This window comes from Grampus griseus, assembly GCF_964374135.1.
Source record: "Grampus griseus genome assembly, chromosome: 3".
NCBI lineage: Eukaryota > Metazoa > Chordata > Mammalia > Artiodactyla > Delphinidae > Grampus > Grampus griseus.
The window spans coordinates 169,153,064-169,171,134 of record NC_139019.1 but is presented as its reverse complement, the minus strand read 5'-3'; the positions used below and the strand labels follow the sequence as shown (position 1 = coordinate 169,171,134).

Sequence of the window (18,071 nt, the reverse complement as noted above, 5' to 3'; positions counted from 1 at the left end):
CTGGGGACACACAGAGACCCAGCTCAGGGGGTCAGGAGGCCGCCACCTGCCCCGCCTCCCCCCACCAGAGAGCGGGGGCTCACCATGAAGCCGTTCTTGCCGCCGTCCCGGCAGTGAAAGAGACTGTTGCTGGCCTGGAAGAGGAAGAGGCCGCTCTCGCTGTGGAAGTCGTAGGAGGTGATGCCGAAGACGCCCAGGCGCTTCCGCTCCCGCAGGAGTTCCTCTTCCCGGGAGTAGACCCCGTGGTGCGGCGTGGCCTGGGGACACATTGGGCGGGGCCGGGGGGCGGGGCGGAACACTGGCATCAGCAGCTGGAGGCTCCAGCACCCTGGCCACAGAGCGGCACAGATGGGCAGGGCTGCGGGGCTCACCTGTAGTTGCAACCTCCTCACCCCCCACCAAATCGCTCTAGGACACATGAGGCCCTCCTCCACCCCCAGGGCCACCCTACACCCTACAGACCCCCGCCCTCCCTCCCTGGTCACAGCCTCTTCCTGCGAGAGCATTCGAGCTGAAGCCACCCACCACCAGCCGTTCATGCTCTTGGCATGGGTAGGGGTGGGGCAGATTCCACGCCTGACCACCCTAACGCCTGACCTTGGGCAGGGCGGGCAGGTAAACTACGGTGGACACCATGCAGCTGCCCCAAGAAGAATTCTGAAGATGATGTGGAAATTCAGAGGAACGTTAAAGGGAAGAAATACATTTTTATTTTCTTAATTTATTAATTTTTTTTTTTTTTTTTTTTTTGGCTGTGCTGCGTGGCATGCATGGTCTTAGTCCTCCGACCAGGGATCGAACCTGCGCCCCCTGCAGCAGAAGCGCGGAGTCCTAACCACTGGACCGCCAGGGAATTCCCAGAAATGCATTTTTAAAGAGCAGAATCCAAAGCACAATGAGCCCCACGCTGCGAGGAAAGCCGTGTGAATAGGAGTTGGTCAGCCCGGGACAGGGGACAGGCAGAAGAGAGGGGCTGCACGGGTTCCCTTCCCTGCGTACTGTCATATTTTATTTTTGATCAAAAATAAATCAACATACACCAGTGCACAAAGCACTCTCGCCGCTCACCGGCCGTCTGCCCCTCTGGAAGCGAGGTGACTTTGGGCGGCATCCATTATTAGCTAAATTTCTATAAAAGGGTCTCGGCCCAAGTTGCTTGCACGCCGTTGGTGAGGCATTTAAGAGGAAGACGTGCTTCTGACGGGAGCTGTCACCGCAAGCTACACGCTGGGGCTCGGGTGTGCACCAAAGGGAGGGGGTGGGTGTGGCACAGGTGTCCAGGGCCAGGCGCTCCTCTCTGAGGGGCTGCCGTTAAGCGGGGGATGGGCTGGGACCCCCTCAGGAGGGGTGGGGTGGGTGCAGGGCCCAAGGAAGCTGAGTGAGGCCGAAGAAGGGGCTGCCGTGCGCCCACCTGCCTTGCCCACCGGGAGGGCCCGACTCCCACGGCTCACCTGAAAGTGATCCAGCATCTGCTTCCAGGACAGGAGCAGCAGTGCTTCCTTCCGGACCTTCCTGGGGATCTCGGAGTAGAGGAGGGAGTTCTCTCGGCTGCCATAGGGCATCCCTTGGGAGGAAGAGAGGAAAACCAGAATGGGCGCCCTCGCCAGGGTTGGGGCGAGGGACACGGGCGGGACGGGCCTCGGGCCCTGACTCCCCATGGCTGGGCCCGGCTGGTTCCTCCTGCTTCTCCAGCACCCTGACGGCACACCCCTCCCCAGAAAAGCCACGGACCCTGGGTTACACCTGCCAGCAGGAGCAGCAGGCAATTCCACCTGAGATGTTAGTGCTGAATATCTTAGCCTCAGTTACTGAAGAAATAGCGCACAATGGGGCTTCCCTGGTGGCCCAGTGGGTAAGACTCCGTGCTCCCAATGCAGGGGGCCCGGGTTGGATCCCTGCTTGGGGAACTAGATCCTATATGCATGCCACTACTAAGAAGTCCGCATGCCGCAACTAAGACCTGGCGCAGCCAAAATAAATAAATGAATAAATAAATAAATAAAAAGAAACAGCACACAAGAGGATGAAAAACGGGGGGTTGGTCAGTGATTCCCAGCTCTCCACAGGTTGGGCTCTGGTCCAGGAATTAATCGAGGATCAGAGAACGGGCAAAGGTCCAGAAGGACTGGGAAATGTGTATCCAGTCCAGCCTCTCCCATTCGGTGCTGCGGACACCGGGGCCGGTCATCCTCTGGGGGGCAATCCCAGGCACTGGGGCGTGTGGAGCAGCCTCCCTGGCCCCATCCACTGGATGCCAAGAGCACCCCCAGTGTGACAACCACAGACGTCCCCAGACACTGCTGAGCATCATCCCCTGGGGCAGGAGCACCCCGACTGAGAACCGCTGAGCTAACGTGACCTTATCTGTAAAATACAGGAGCTGCCTAGCGAGACCCCTGTGTGGATGAAGTGAGGTAAGAGATACAAGCACTCAGCACAAACAGCGGCAACTAAAACAAAACAAGGACGTATCTTCTAACCAGGTTTCTTTCGGCCACGCCACACCCTGTGTGGGATCCTAGTTTCCCGACCAGGGATCAAACCCATGCCCCCTGCAGTGGAAGCACGAAGTCCTAACCACTGGACTGCCAGGGAAGTCCCAACTGGAAGTGCCTCTGCCTTGATAGATGACGATACCATGGCTGTTAACAAAGTTAATGGCGGGAGCAGAATGGTTCTCGGGAAGCTTTGGGTTCCCCACTCTCTGGGCAACAAGGTGAGGGACTGGGGCAGAGCCCCCAGGCAGCAGGCGGGATGCTCTGCGGTGGCCCAGGAATGCGCTGTGGCCAACAGCGGGTCACAGAAAGCAGGCGTCCCGCTTTGACCCCTCTCAATCCCAAATTTCTCCAGGAGGAAGGCTCGGTCTGGTGCTGGCCTCTCTTCCTCGTAAGCGCTCTCACTTTTTTTTTTTTTTTTTGCGGTACACGGGCCTTTCACTGTTGTGGCTTCTCCCGTTGTGGAGCACAGGCTCCGGACACGCAGGCTCAGCAGCCATGGCTCACGGGCCCAGCCGCTCCGCGGCATGTGGGATCCTCCCGGACCGGGGCACGAACCCATGTCCCCTGCATCGGCAGGCAGACTCTCAACCACTGCGCCACCAGGGAAGCCCCAGCGCTCTCACTTCTAAGAGTGGGAGAACAGGCGGGCCGCCCCCCAAGCTTGGCACCTCCAGAGCTAGATAGAGCTTCATAAATAATACCTATTCCACCACAGTAACTCTTATGGGTAGCTTCTCAATATGGCAAGTGACTCGCGTCTTCCACTCATGACAGTTTCCTCATGAAGCATAGTTAGTAAAAAAAGAGTGAAAATGCAAGCTACAAGTGGGAAGCATTCACAATTCGACTTCTAAGGACTCTCTAAGCTGCCACAGCTGGAATCATTCCCAGCTAGAGGCACGGATGTGACGCCGCCCGTCTGAGTTGCCGATGGGGCTATCTTCCGAAGTTCACAAGACAAGTTGGGACGAGAATCGTGCAGTGCATGATTCCATTTCTTTTTTTTTTTTTTTTTTGGCCACACGGCTTGTGGGATCTTAGTTCCCAGACCAGGGATGGAACCGCGCCCCCTGCAGTGGAAGCGCGGAGTCTTAACCACTGGACCGCCAGGGGAAGTCCCTGTGATTCCATTTCTGTGAAACGTCCAGAACAGGCAAATCCAGAGACAGGAAGCAAGTCAGTGGGTCGCTACGGGCTGGGGGAGGGGGATAGGGAGTGACTGCTAATGGGCACAGGGTTGCTTTCTGGGGTGATGGAATGTTCTGGAATTTGACTGTGGTGATGGTTGCACAATACTGTGACTGTACCCAAAACCACCAAGCTCTCCACCTTTAAGAGAGAATTTTATGGGATGTGAATTACATCTCAATTTAAAAAAAAGCAAACACCACGCAGCGTGGTGGCTGGGAGGGCCAGCGTGGAAAGCTGGGAGGGAGCAGGTGGCCACTTTCGGCCAAGCGCTGTGGGCTCTGGACAGCCCCTGTCCGCAAGCTCTCTGGGAGCCAGAGCCTTCCAAACAGGAAATCAACGGTGCAGCCTTGCCAAGGACATCAGAGCTGCCTCCCCCCGCCAACAATTCATAAGCAGTGACATGAAACAGCCCATCCCGGCACATTCCCTGGAGGAGCTGCCCTCGGCAGGCACCTATGCCGGTGTGCACGGCAAGGGTCTGGGACGGCTGACCACAGCCGCTGACTTCTGCTGTCACGGTCCCCCCTGCGCCTCCTCTTACCAGCTCCACTCCATCTCTGGGGACAGCACCCCACCCCAAAGCCCACCAGCACAGCAGGTGGCCCAGGCCTGGGCAAACACCGCGTGGCCTGGATGAGGGGCCACATGGGGCGTGTGACCCTGGACCTGAACACAGGACACGAGGGACCCCCTAAGGGACCCCCAGTGCTGTCTGGGGCCCCGTGCCCTCCTCCACCGAATGCAGGACACCCGTTTGCAGGGGGGAGGAGCCGACCCACTAGGAGCAGTTGAGCCCTGGAATCATCTTCCGGGGACGTGCCCGAGCAGCAGGCACGTTCCCTTTTCTGTTCCATCCCACGTGCACTGGGCTCCCAATGAGCCTTCCCAGAGGACGGTGACTGGCAAGCCTGGGGCCCGCCCAGGAGGCAGGGGTCCCAGGGGAGCAGGGGGCGGGCTGGGCATCGCCCCTAGAGGTCCTTTCTGTTCAATCCATAAATGCTTCTGGCTGCCAGCATTCCCCTGGCACCAGGCTAGTGCAGACAGGTTATAAATACATGGGGGTTCTGGGGAGACCTGCCCCAGGAACTTGGACATGGAGTGAGGTCAAGGGTACTCCGAGGGTGTTGAGTGATGCAGACTGGATCAGCTCAAGGGTGAGCAACGTCACCCCAAGAGAAGTAGGATGGCTTTGGGCTGTTCTAGGCACTTTTTGGAGCCGCAGTGGGTCCACAGTCCTTGTCTGGAGCTGCCCCCTACAAGAGAGGGCCCTTAGCTCCTGCTATAGACAGCAGGGACCGCCCGCCCCAGGCCAAGGATGACTGGATGAGTGGATGTCTAAGCCAATCATACTCGCTGTCCCAGAAATTCAGAAAAAGCTGGTCCATTTCTGCTGGTGGCTGGAACCAGACGTGCAATCCCGGGAGTGTGGCAGTGGAAGGTAAGTGGGCAGTGAGGGTGGAGCCACGGAGAGAAACATACGAGGGCAGATGCCTGGACTCCATATGGTTGGGCTTCTCAGTGCTGGTCATGAGGCTGGGGGGTTCCCTGACACACCCGTGTCCTTACTATGAGGGGCCCTTGGTGGCTCAAAGTAGCTCGGAGCATTTCTGTCCCTTTCGGCAGCTCTGTGGTTGGCTTAGCAATGGCGACGCACTCATGTCCTAATCCCTGGAAACTGTACGTTACCTTCCTGGCAAAAGGGCCTTTGCAGACGGGATAACGTTAAAGACCTCTAGCTGGGAAGATTAGTCTGGATTATCTCAGTGGGCCCTAAATGTAATCTCCTGCCTTATCAGAGGGAGACAGAGAGATTACAGACACACAGGAGAGGAGGAGGCGATGAGACCACAGACGCAAAGACTGCAGTGACGCAGCCACAAGCCAAGGAATGCCGGTGGCCGCCAGAAGCCTCAAGAGGCAAAGAACGGATTCTCCCCTAGAGCCTCCGGAAGAAGACTGGCCCTGCGGACACCTTGACTGGCCCAGAGAAACTGATTTCAGACTTCTGGCTTCCGGAACTGAGAGAGAATACGTTTCTGTTGTTTTAAACCACTGAGTCGGTGGGCATTTGTTTCAGTAGCAGCCCCAGGAAGCTCATATAAGTACCGTGACCAGGACGGCACCTTGAACTTGAGAGAGTGAGAGGTCCAACAGAGACTGCGTTGGGAGAAAGGGATTGGGGGCCACGGAACCACAGGAAAAAAAAAGAGAGAGGCAACAGCTCACCACTGTCCCAGAGCCTTGGCCACTTTCGGTCCTAACAGCCAACTCTCCCTTGGGTAAATGAAACTTGAAGCATGCCCTAATCTCTCCTAGGCTAGAGTTGGCAAACATTTTTCTGCAAGGGGCCAGAGACAGCAAGTATTTTTGGCTTTGCGGACCATATGACCTCTGCTGCAATTATGCTCAAAAGCAGCCATAGACGGTCTGTAAACCAGTGGGCATGGCTGTGCACCGGCCAAACTAGATTTCTAAAAACAGACAGCCGTCGCTTGCCGACCCTTCTAGACCATTCTTCTGTCTGCCTCTGCTTGCCAAACTGCCATATGGTTTCCACATGGGCCTTTAGGAGGAGAGATGGCATGGACTCATGGACTGTGGGAAAGGGAGAGCCATCTGGCGTCCATCTCAGTCACTCTCACGGTCCTCGGCGTGGGGTCAGCCTCAGGCAGGGGATGACCTTCACTCATTCATTCACTCCATCACTCGCTTCCAATACTGACGGCGGGCTGACTGGGGGCAGGCTGAGGATACACAGAGAAAGCGCTGGCCTCCAATGTCCAGTGCTGAGGTTAAAAACCTGCTCTGAACCAACAATAACGTGTCAGGCTACTTACAAAGGGACATGCTTGGCACTGTTCCTTTCTGCCCTGGAAGACCTTTAAGCGAAATTCATTTGCTCAACAGGTATTTGCTGTCCCCCCACCAAGAGCCAGGCCCTGGCCCAGCTGCTGAGGCCACAGGTGTACACGAGGCCTCATCTGTGCCCCAAAGGCCGGCAGGGAACACAAACACATAAATAATTGCCAATGACGTAGAAAGTGCTGCTCTCAAGGCACATACCGGGAGGCAGACGTGATTAGCCATTCACGTGCTTAGCCGCCAGGGATCTCGGGCAGGGAGAGCAAACCCCAACTGTCAGCCCACGAGGCAAAGGTGCCACCGTGGCGCCTTTCCTTGAGCCTCAGGTTCCTTCTTAACGCGTTGCTAGCCGGCAAGCATCTACTTGAGTTACTTTCAACTCCCACTGAGGGGAAGTCAAGTTGCTCACTAGCCAGGCCCAGCCCAGCCCAGGTGGCGGGGAAGTGACTCAGGGGGCGGGCCCCGCTGACGAGGGCTGGAAACAATCTCAGGGCCTCAGACCCACAGGCCAGGCCCGAACCATGGTGCTGCTGTAACACAGATGGAGTAGGACTGCCCTCTGCTCTGGTCACATACACATCTGAGCCCCGTGGGGGACCCTTGCCCCAGACTTTCACTGTAAACAGATGTCATCCATGGGTGGCATCACAACGTGGGCAGCACTACGTCATTCATGGGACAGTTTGCCCAGGGCCAGGCCCTCTACTGGGACCTTCTAACTAATTGGACTGGCCAACATCTGGAGACTAGAGGACTTAGTAACAGCTGTCCCAGAAATGCTGCCTGGCTCGAGGGCAGCCGTGGGGGTCCGAGGGGAGCCCGGGGGCTTACCCAGGTAGTAGAGGCGGTGGGAGTGGGGGCCCGACTCGTCCGTCTTCTGCACAAACTGGAAGTCATGTGGAGCTTTGTTGACGATGAGGCCCGAGTTCTTGCGGCTGCCGTGGATGATGCTCCGGAGCCCGTCCCACGAGTGCTTCTGCACCTGGAAGCGGGAGGCTGGGTCCTCCATCTCGACTGCGTCGCCCCGGTCGGATGTCGGCGCCCCAGTGGCCATCCTCTCCGCCCCCTCGGAATTCAGCGAGAAGCTACGAGGAGGGAGGGACGGGTGGGAAGACAATGAGAAGGTGGGAGGGCGGTACCTAGGTTCCACTTACAAGCTGCCTCCCATCAGACTCTCCAACTCCCTTGGCAGGGCCCCAGCCCCGTGCAACCTTCCCTGCCCCGCCTAAGTATTTCTCAAATCGTTCCTCTTCTCTCCATCCACGAATCCTGAGATCCAGGCCACCATCACCTCTCAGCTGAATGACCGCAACCATCTCTCAGCTTGACTGCACATGCACTGCAACTCGGATCCCCTGACCTAAAACCGTTCCTTGTTTTTCCACACCCTCCAGGGTTAAAAACCAGCGCTCCCCACGGCCTTCGATGGTTTCTGCCCTCTGACCTCTGCCAGGCCCTCACATCTCACCCACCTTCATTACTAGGCCTCGGGCAAACTGGCCTTCTCTCAGCTGCCCAAACAGGCCAGACTGCTTCCTGCCCCAGGGCCTTTGCATGTGCTATCCTTTCTGCCTGAACCCTTTTTTTCCTCTTTCTACTGGACTAACTTCTAATCAGATCTCAGCTTAAGTATCTGTCGGGTCCTCAGGTGAACATCTGTACCAAAACCTGTCTCTCCGTTCACCTTTCACCTGCCACCTGGTTGCCCTGCCCTCCGAGCGTTCGTCACAGTGGCTGTTCACGGGTCCCCTTTCTGTCTCCCCCGCGTCTGTCCCGTTCACAGCAGCGTCTCAGCACCTCACACGGCACCGGCACACAGGAGGCATTCCTCGGAGAGCCACAGCAATCATGGTCTCCCCTACAGCCCGCTGGGAGACACAGTCACTCCCGCACCAAGAACTGAGCGTTAAGCAGTGGGTCTGCAAACCTCCTCACCAGTGCTGTCAGCTCGCTGGCCAGCGGGGGAACCTCTCGTGCCTCACCAGAGGTGCTCAGAGGCCCAGGCAGATATTCGCTGGACATCGGGGGAGCTCCATGTGAGAGGATGGATGTGCAACCCTCCCCCAGAGGCCATCCCACTCTCTCCTCCCCCTCCAGGGGCAGCGGCTGCTGTGCAACGGCTCCCCCCTACCCCCACCCCCGCTGCTCAGCACACTTCTTGACTGAACAGGGCTGGCCAGACAAATATTTGTTTTAGGGAAATCTAAACATGGCCACGGTGACCCGGTTCTGGAAGAGCCAGGGTCGTCTAGCGAGGCCAGCCAATGTGAGTGGGCCGGGCTCGAGTTCCTGCGAGGGCACCGAATGGCTGGAGGCCTCGCCAGACGCTGGGATTCCTCATCCTCTGGGATTAGCGGCTTTGCAGGCACAAGTCTGAGTTCCCTTCCAGGAGGGGACGGCTTTAGAGAAGTCATGGACAGAGCTGGTGCCCCCCCTTCCAGTGGGAGGCTTAAGACTCCCAGAAGGCTTTGCCCCTTGCCAATACGAGACCCTGAAGTGACCACCACAGGACAAAGGACCCCTGCCCGCTCTGAGAGGCAAGGGGAGAAAGAGACACGAGGCGGTTCCCATGGTTCCTGAGCACCCACTGCGGGCTGATTATCAGAGTGCCCTTTCCAACCACGCCCCCTGCTCAGTCCTCCCTGACCCAGCCGGGCTGGGGAAGAGCGGTGGCGGGGCAACAAGCTGGCGTGTCCTGTCCCCCAGACACTTCAGCTCCTCCCACGGCGGCTTTGAAGACACAGACCACAGGCCATCAGAGCCTGCGGGGCCCTCGGGTCAAATAAAGCAAACCCTGGAAGGACGGAAGCCTTGCCGAGGGGCACGTGTGGCCCGTCCCGGCCTGCCGCAGAGCTGCGGTTCACCTCGAGGGCGGCAGGGGCCACGGGTGGTGCTGGGCAGGGGTCGGGCCAGGACCGGCTGAGCGCTGCAGAGCCCACACGGCCCCAAGCGCTGCTGGCACCAAGCCCAGAAAACCAAGGCAGGGGATGTCCTCTAACCCGCCGAGCCCCCCACCGACTCGGCTGCCACAATTCAAGCCCTGCTCACGGCAAAAGAACAGACCGTGGCCTCCAGGGCTCCCACGGGGAACCCCAGAAGCGGAGAGGCTGGCGGAAGCACTCCCGGAATCTCATGACTTCTTTCCACAGCAAAGAACGATAAAAATGATCTTGCCTCCGATCCGCGCAGAGAGCCCAGGAAGCAAAAACACGATCCAGGAGATGAGAAACGAGATGAAACATCGGGAGAAAGTCCTAGGAATCTTCTAGATGTGGCCAGGCAGCCCGAGCTCCCAGGCTAAGGCTTGCTGCTACACCCCGGCCCTCCGCTCGCCCCTCTCCTCCCCAGACGCAGAGGGAGCCTCGGAGGGGGAACAGGTGAATGCAATGCAGCCCGTAGGGTGCCGGCCCGTCTCATTCAGTGCCAGCTGGGGCTCGGCTTCTTGCCTCAAGAGTTTACACAGCTGGGGAAATCAAAGTGGATTCTAAGCCACTTAGGCCAGGTCCACCCACGCTCTCCTTCTGCCAATCGGTAGGACGCCTCACAGCCCACGATGCCGCCAGTGCACAGCTCGGGACCCGCTGGTGCGGTCACAGTCGAGGCCCGATGGCATTCTGTGATCTGTCTGAGCCAGTGCTTCACGGGCTGGGACCACCCGCCCACAGGGGCACCTGGTGGAGACCCAGGCGGGGCCAGTGATGAGGGAAGCAGATTCTCATAAGGCACGAGGGGAGGGGAGGGGCGGGGCCCGCCACACTCCGGAAATGCCTCAGAGTGGCCCTCAGGGAACTCGCGCATGCCTGCGGGTGCGGTTCCCTGGAAGCAGCAGGCCATCCTCTGCCCTATGAAGGCCATATGCCCTGGCACTGCCTGGGCCTTCAGCTTCTTCAAGTCAGTGTGCAGCCCAGCCCGTGCCCACGTGGTACCTAGCGCACAGGAGAGATGAGACTCGGGGTCCTGACACCCGAATGCACGCACACCACCCGTTTTCAGAGCCCACATCCGGGAAACGAGTGACTGTGCTTAACGTCAGCCCTGTCTCCCAGAACCATCTTCCGTTCCCTTCCTGCCTCCCCGATCCTTGCGCTCCCTAAAAGCAGATGAGCCTGAGGATCAGAAAACTGATAGTGAGAGAGGTCGGCTAGGGTGCGGACTTCCTGCGGTCCCTTCAGCCCGCGCCGGGCCCCACACGTGGAACTTACAAGCGCCTGGGCCTTGTGTGGGTGATTACGTTTAATCCTCACTGCAACCCTGGTTAGTGAGTGCTGGGTTCGTCCTCATTTGGACTGGAAAGTAGGCTCAGAGGTCATGTGGTTCGCCCAAAGTCACCCACGAGGAAGGACAGGAGCCCCAGTTTGTTGGACCCCAAAACCCACATCCTGACCATCTGGCCAGGGGTTCTCACCTGGAGCTGATCCCGTTCCCAGGGGACACGGGGTGATGTCTGGGGACATCTGTGGTTGTCGTGACGGGTGGGTGACGCTCCACACCCGACAATGCCAGTGCGGGCACTGAATGACCCAGCCCCAGTGTCAAAAATGCCAAGGCTGAACAACCCCTCCCTAGCCCACGCTGCCGCCCACGCAGAACCGCCAGACGCGCACCCTGGGGAAATGCCGAAACGTCGAGGTGGCCAAGGTGCCTTCCCAGACCTAAGACTCTGCTGGAAACTCGGGAACCTCTACCGCGTCTCCACCGACCACGCTCCCACGGCATGCCCCTTACCTTCTCCAACGTCCTGTGTTTGTGTTGTCCAGCCGCACCTTCTTAACCTTCCGCATTAACCACTCGGCTGACCTCTGGGTGGGTGAGCCTGCGAGGGGGGCAGACCGAAGGGCTGCAGCTCTGGCAGTGTGGGGTTGTGGGCCCCCCTCCCCGCTCCCATTCCTCGAGGCCACCCTCCTGTCTGCGGGGAACACCCGATGCCAAGGGCCTCCTCATGAGGCAGACGGTGCAGGCCCTGTCCTGAAACTCGAAGTTCGAACACCTGTCCAGGCGTTTGCCAGAAACCGGGTGGTTCTCCCAAGGTGAGAGTCCCTGAGATGAGAGTTTCAAACGATTCGGGGGCCACCACCCACGGCACTTGCTGGAAATCAAATAAACCCAAATTCCCCACTGTGGTTGCTCCCTGATGGCCTTCCTGACCCCACCTCCTTGACCATGATCTCCAGACACGCTGGCCTTAATCTCCCCTAAACACGCTGACTCAGTCCTACCTCAGGGCCTTTGCACTTACCATTCCCTCTGCCTAGAACACCCTTGCCCTGCTTTTTGTATGATGTGCTTCCTCTTATCCTTTGGGTCCCAGTATCACCTCTTCAGGGGTCTTTCCTGGCATGAAGTCTGAAGTTGCTACCTTGTTATCCCCATCTCAACACCTGGGCCTTTCTGCAAGCACTCATTCTAAAATGGTAGTTCTCAATGGGGGTGATTTTCCCTCTCTCCCCACCCCCCGTCCAGGGGACCCTTGGTGGTGTCTGTAGACAGTTTTGGCTGTTCCCACTGCCTGGGGAGTGGTACCATGGCATCCGGTGGGTGGGGCCAGGGATGCCGCTCATCACCCTACTGTGGCCACGATGGCCCACCCCAGAGAATGATCTGGTCCCAGTGTCCACAGTGCCCAGGGGGGGAAACTCTGTATTCATTGTCTGGGGGAAAGAAATGGAGTTAGATCCTTAGCTCACACTAGACACCAAAATAAATCCCCAATGGTTCAGATGGTATAAATCAGGGTGGCCCCCGGCGTCTGTGAGTCGCCTCCTGTCCCTCCCTCTTGGTTTGTGTGTTTAAATGTGTGCAGCATCCTAGGACCTCTGAGGGTCAGGTGGTCATGGAGCGCAGAGTCTCTTGGGGGCGGTCAGTGAATCCCCTAAGCCAGGGGGTCTTGACGAGGCCTGGTGTTCCCAGGAGACGTTTTTGGTTGTCACGACTGGGAGGCATGCTGCTGGCATCTGGGTGGTGGAGACCAGGGATGCTGCTAAGTCCCCCACAATTAGCAGGATGCCCTTCCCCCACCAGAAAGAATAACCTGGCCCCAAATCTCGCTAGTGCTGAGGCTGAGAAGCCCTCTCTGGGTGTGTGAGCACCCCGCACCAGGAAGTCAGCTCCACGGAGGCAGGCCCCGATCTGTCCTGTTCCTGCTGTGGCCCCGGCACACAGGAAGCACTCAATACAGCAAACGTCTCAGGTTGAATGAACGAGTCCCTGTACTCACTTGAACACTGAACAAAGTCAAAGGGACCCCTGGTTTGGTAGGGACCCCTGGTTTGGTGGGCACCCCACCCCCTTCTTGACGAGACAGGTGTCCTGATGGTTAAAGGAAAAGAAAGCAGCGCCTGGTCCCAGGACAGAGATCCGATGGAAGAAGTGAAGCAAAATGTCACCATAAAGAAGCACTGATTTCACCTCAGTCCAGTGGTGAAAACTGTGGGCTCTGGTGTCAGAGAGGTTTGGGTTCAAATCCTGACTCTGCCACTACTGGGTTATGTGACCTTGGAGAAGCCGCCTAACTTCTCTGTGCTTCCATTTTCCCAGCTACTAAGTGGGATTGCAGGGCTTCCCCTGTGGCACAATGGTTAAGAATCCGCCTGTCAACGCAGGGGACACGGGTTCGAGTCCTGGTCCGGGAAGATCCCACATGCCGCAGAGCAACTAAGCCCGTGTGCCACAACTACTGAGCCTGCACTCTGGAGCCCGTGAGCCACAACTGCTGAGCCCGCATGCCTAGAGCCCGTGCTCCTCAACAAGAGAAGCCACTGCAACAAGAAGCAGTCCCTGCTCGCCGCAACTAGAGAAAGCTCGCGTGCAGCAACAAAGAGCCAACTCAGCCAAAAATAAACAAATTAATAAATAAATTTATTAAAAAAAAAAGTGGGACTGCAGTGCCTACACCTAGGACTACTGTGAGGATTAAGTGAGATGGCACGGGTAAAGCAGCTGACATAGCAGAAACTACGGGCCAGCTAATATTGCCATCTAACCAAGTTACTTAAAATTACACCAAGGGGAGAATTGGACTCAAGTTCCTTTCAGAGCCAGAATCCACACCATTCACAGACTGAGCGCCAGGCACTGTATAAGGTGTGTGTGTGGCGGGGGAGGGGGAGATGCAGCCACACATCCACCAAATCCAGCTGGAATTAGTGCTCCCTCCTTTTTCTCCCCCAGTCCTTCCAGGGCTTCTGTCCGTGGACATCTAGCATACGATGCTAGATAGAAAGAAAAGTCTCCAGCAAGAGCACACGAAGCTGCAGCCCCTGGCCTGGGGCCTGGCTAACTGTCCCCAAGACCAGTGACCCCAGGGCTGCAGAAAACCACTTCCTGCCAAATTCTGTATCCAGGAGCAGGCAAATGAATCCCACCAGCACACACCCAGCCTTCCCGGCCACCCCAGCCCAGCACCACTGACCTTCTAAAGGGTCCAGAGAGCCTCCATTCCAGCTGCAGACGTGGGACACAGACCTTGACAGAGTAAATGTCTTATTAACGCTGTGATTTAATGGAGGGACCGGCTAACTACTCATTTTCCTGCCACTCGGAGAGTCCCTGATGGTTGGGCCTGATTTTCTGTACCCACTAGTTCCTAAGGATGCCTCACAGCCCTGAAGCGCTGTATGAACCACACCAGGGAGGAAAGTCCTGCCACGGGGCCCAATTCGCCCAGGATCCAGCAAGGGACGACAGGGATTGGTGGCCACAGGGCACCCCTCCTGGGCTCTAGTCCCAGCTCCTGGAAAGGTTTGTTCTTGCCGCTGAGGCAAGTGACTTCCTCGCGGTGGGGGGGAGGGGGTCAGGGATGGGCTCAAAGAGAACGGGCTACTCCTGAAGGCTCAGCTGCCGCATGGATGGGGAAGTGTCAAGGCTGGTCGGAGCCTCTGTGCGAAGAAGGTGGGTGGCTGGACTGGCCTGGGAGCGAAGCTGAGGGAAGGGGCTGGACCTGTGGGGATGTGGGTGGCGGGGAAGCCGAGCGCTGGGGAGGGGTGAAGGGGTGGAGCAGGTCAAGGAAGTGGTCTCTGGTCTCATATAGATAGCGTGGGTTTGGATGGGGACGGGGAGAAGGTGGGGACCTCCAGAGCCGACAAGGAAGGGAAGGCGTTACTGGGTGAGGCCACCCCCGGAAGGGGTCAGAGCCAGGTGGTCTGGGTAGCAACGGGATGGGAGAGGAGGTCGGGAGAGGCCGGGCGTTGGAAAGGCTGAGAGGTGGCCCTGCCGATGGAGGGAACGGGCGGGGAAGGAGTGAGGAGAGGCCGGGGCGGAGGGGAAACGGAGGCGGGGACTGGAGCAACCGCGAGTCTGGGCAATGGCGGGGCCGGGGTGCGCGGAGGCCGGGACGGAGAGTACCGGGGAGGCCGGTCAGTGGAGGATCCAGAGTCGGGACTGAGGTGGGGCCGGTCAATGGCGGGTTCAGGGTCGCGGCCGAGGCCGGACGGGGCGCGCGGGCTCTGCTCACCGGGGCTCGAGGCCGGCGCGGGGCGAGGGCCGGGCTGGGCAGGGCGTCCCGGGGCCAGCGGCGTCTCAAGCTCGCGGCTCCATGCCCGGGACTGCAGCCCAGGAAGTGGCGGGCGCAGGGTACAGCGGCGGCAGCGGACGCGGGACGCCCGGCAGCTCAGGCCCCTTTGACCCGGAAGTCGAGCGGCCCAGGCGGCGGCCTGGGATTGGCCACCTCTCGGCCGGCACCAAGGAGTCCGGGGCGCTGGGGAGGGGAACGCGCCAGCACGGCCCCGCGGCAAGTGGGGTGAAACGTCCTAAACGTGGCGTCTTCCTGTGCGAGCAGGGACGTTGGGAGAGACACCCCCAGTAACTTGGTATTGCCCGGCCTAACCGATAATACTTCTACTAAAGGCTCCTAGAGAAAAACGTGTTCGTCCAAGCGTTGGTGGTATAGTGGTTAGCATAGCTGCCTTCCAAGCAGTTGACCCGGGTTCGATTCCCGGCCAACGCAGGTGTGTTTTACAGCTTTTTCTTAGTTTTACCGTCCACTTAAAACTTTCTCGTCAAACATCGACCTAGAGTTTGTGTTACTTTGCAATAACTTTTTAAATTCCATAATATCTAAAAAAGACTAGAGAAATAAGAAAAAAGAAAAAGGCACCGACGCTGAATTTCTACTGAAATTACTTTGAAGCAAATTTAAAAATTCTACAGTAAAGATGTAGAAATGTTTCTGCTGGGGATCGAACCGGGGACCTTTCTATTGTGAGGAGAACGTGATACCCGCAGCACTAGGGAAACATGTTAGGGTCGCCCTTCTTAAGCTTATCATAAACAATGTTACGGAGATTGTTACATTGTAGCTCCTAAAATGAACATTATTTGTTTCCTTCCTTCACGGTGGTCTGGGCAGCAACTTCCTGAATATCCGCTCTTACTGAATATCCATCACTCTGCTTGATGCAATGGAAGCTGGAAGGAGGAAGATACAGAATAAAAAAAATCCAATAACCCCCTTCGCAACACGCACAAACACACTATTAAAACAATCCAAGAGAGAAACTGCTCTCAAACCCACCCTGAAGCCCAACAATGTTTCATTAGTTCGTCTCATAGATAGATTTTAAACTCTTGCCTGTCTACAAATGTTGACATTGTTGCTTCAGCCCATACCACTTTCTACAAGAACTTTCTGCAAGACCGCTGAAGGACGCCAGGTGCAGCAAATTGCGAAGTGAAAAGAAAAAAACCAAAACAAGCCGGACATGGAAAGAAGATAATTTAAATGACTTCTCATCTTATAACCCAGAGTTAACTCATTTGGGACCAATCTTTTTTTTTCTTTCTTTTTTTTTAAGAGAGATAGTAGAAGGAAGGGAGGTAATGGCAAGGAGTTAGGATCAGATTGCTGTAAAATCTGTTTTGTTTGTTTTTCCCCCTTACAGGGCCAGGATTAGAAGGAGAGTGAGGCAATGACCTCAAGTGCAAAAATTAAGGTGGCTCTAAAAAAACTAAATAATATTTTAATGCATTCTTTTTTTTTTTTTTTTTTTGTGGTACGCGGGCCTCTCACTGTTGTGGCCTCTCCCGGTTGCGGAGCTCAGGCTCCGGACGCGCAGGCTCAATGGCCATGGCTCACGAGCCCAGCCGCTCCGCGGCATGTGGGATTTTCCCGGCCCGGGGCACGAACCCGCGTCCCCTGCATTGGCAGGCGGACTTTCAACCACTGCGCCACCAGGGAAGCCTGCATTATTCTAAAATATCAAAATAATGGCAAAAAGCAACCCCATGGTGAACAAAATATCAAAATCTTAAAGCAAGACAGGTTCTGACAGTGTCTTACCAAGCCATATTGGAGTCTGAGGCAAGAGCAAAAACGTGTGCCCCTCTACATCTGTTTTTTGTTTTGTTTTGTTTTTTTTAAATTTATTTACTTGGCTGCATACGGTCTTAGTTGCGTTGCACTGGGCTTAGTTGCCCTGCAGCAACTAAGATCTGCCTTTTAATGGAGACCATGATTTAGGCGTAATTCCCCAAAGGAGAAAAGGTCTGTGACACTTTTCTGGAGAAGTTCTGATACAATAGTGAAACTTTTCTACAGTTAGATGTGAAATAACAATGGTAAACATTTTAAAGGAAACCTTAAAAGTCCATGACTATTTAAAGAAAGTAGGATCTTTTTGCGGGGAGGTGTCTGACCACAGAGCAGGAATCATTGCGGAAGGACAGACATACAGACACAGGACAGGTCCCGCCCCACAGAAGGCAGCATCTTAGTTCCCTAACCAGGTATCAAACCCTTGTTCCCTCTATTGGCAGGCGGATTCTTAACCATTGCATCACCAGGGAAGGCCGGAAGGTGGGGGTCTTAACCACTGGGACACAAGGGAAGTCCCATATGTCTGTTTTTATGCATTTTTAATGGTTATTTTCCCCCAGGACATGGTTGAAAATATTGAAACTTAAAAATAGGTATGTTAGAGGGCTTCCCTGGTGGCACAGTGGTTGAGAGTCCGCCTGCCGATGCAGGGGACACGGGTTCATGCCCCGGTCCGGGAGGATCCCGCATGCCCCTGAGCGCCTAGGACCATGAGCCATGGCCGCTGAGCCTGCGCGTCCGGAGCCTGAGCTCCACAATGGGAGAGGCCACAACAGTGAGAGGCCCGCGTACCGCAAAAAAAAAAAAAGAAAAAGAAAGAAAAAAAAAAGGTATATTAGAACTCACAACATTAAGAACTTATAATTTTACTTTTCTCTTTTTTATAATTTTACTTTTCTGTGTTTAATGGAAGCAAACATATCGATAATATTCTCAACATATGCTTTTGGGGGGAGGAATTAACTACTAAAAATCACGTAAAACATACCAAGAAGCACACAGTTTTCCTTTTGCCTCAGATCCCAATATGGCTCAGCAGGGCACTGTGACCCAGTAATATATCTTGAAGATCTTCTGTTTTAGTTTTCTACTGCTGCTGCGACAAATTACCATAAACACTGGCTGAAAACAACACAAATGTATCATCTGACAGTTCTGGAAGTCAGAAGTCCAAAAAGTGGTCCAAATGGGGCTAAAATCAAGGTGTCCAC

At 56.2% G+C, this 18,071-nt stretch overlaps 1 protein-coding gene and 1 pseudogene across 4 annotated transcripts in view; both read right to left on the bottom strand.

Annotated features, from left to right (window-relative positions):
• The window catches only part of DPP9 (dipeptidyl peptidase 9), a 41,084-nt gene extending 25,948 nt beyond the window's left edge, over positions 1–15,136 (bottom strand). For 2 of the 3 annotated variants that reach the window (XM_082650036.1, XM_082650038.1), the window contains exons 1-6: positions 15,001–15,136; positions 13,960–14,012; positions 11,277–11,364; positions 7,383–7,636; positions 1,452–1,564; positions 84–257 (exon numbers count right to left, since the gene is read on the bottom strand). In XM_082650036.1, coding sequence (XP_082506162.1) covers positions 84–257; positions 1,452–1,564; positions 7,383–7,636; positions 11,277–11,332 — 597 coding nt within the window. In that variant the 5' untranslated portion in view covers positions 11,333–11,364; positions 13,960–14,012; positions 15,001–15,136. Of the gene's footprint in view, positions 1–83; positions 258–1,451; positions 1,565–7,382; positions 7,637–11,276; positions 11,365–12,071; positions 12,127–13,959; positions 14,013–15,000 lie in introns of those variants that run through there. The other variant, XM_082650037.1, reaches the window with a different exon arrangement.
• Positions 14,997–15,488, bottom strand: LOC309819982 (annotated as a pseudogene). Its single transcript has one exon. The product of its transcript is annotated as an uncharacterized misc_RNA (transcript).
• Positions 15,489–18,071: the final 2,583 nt, after the last annotated feature.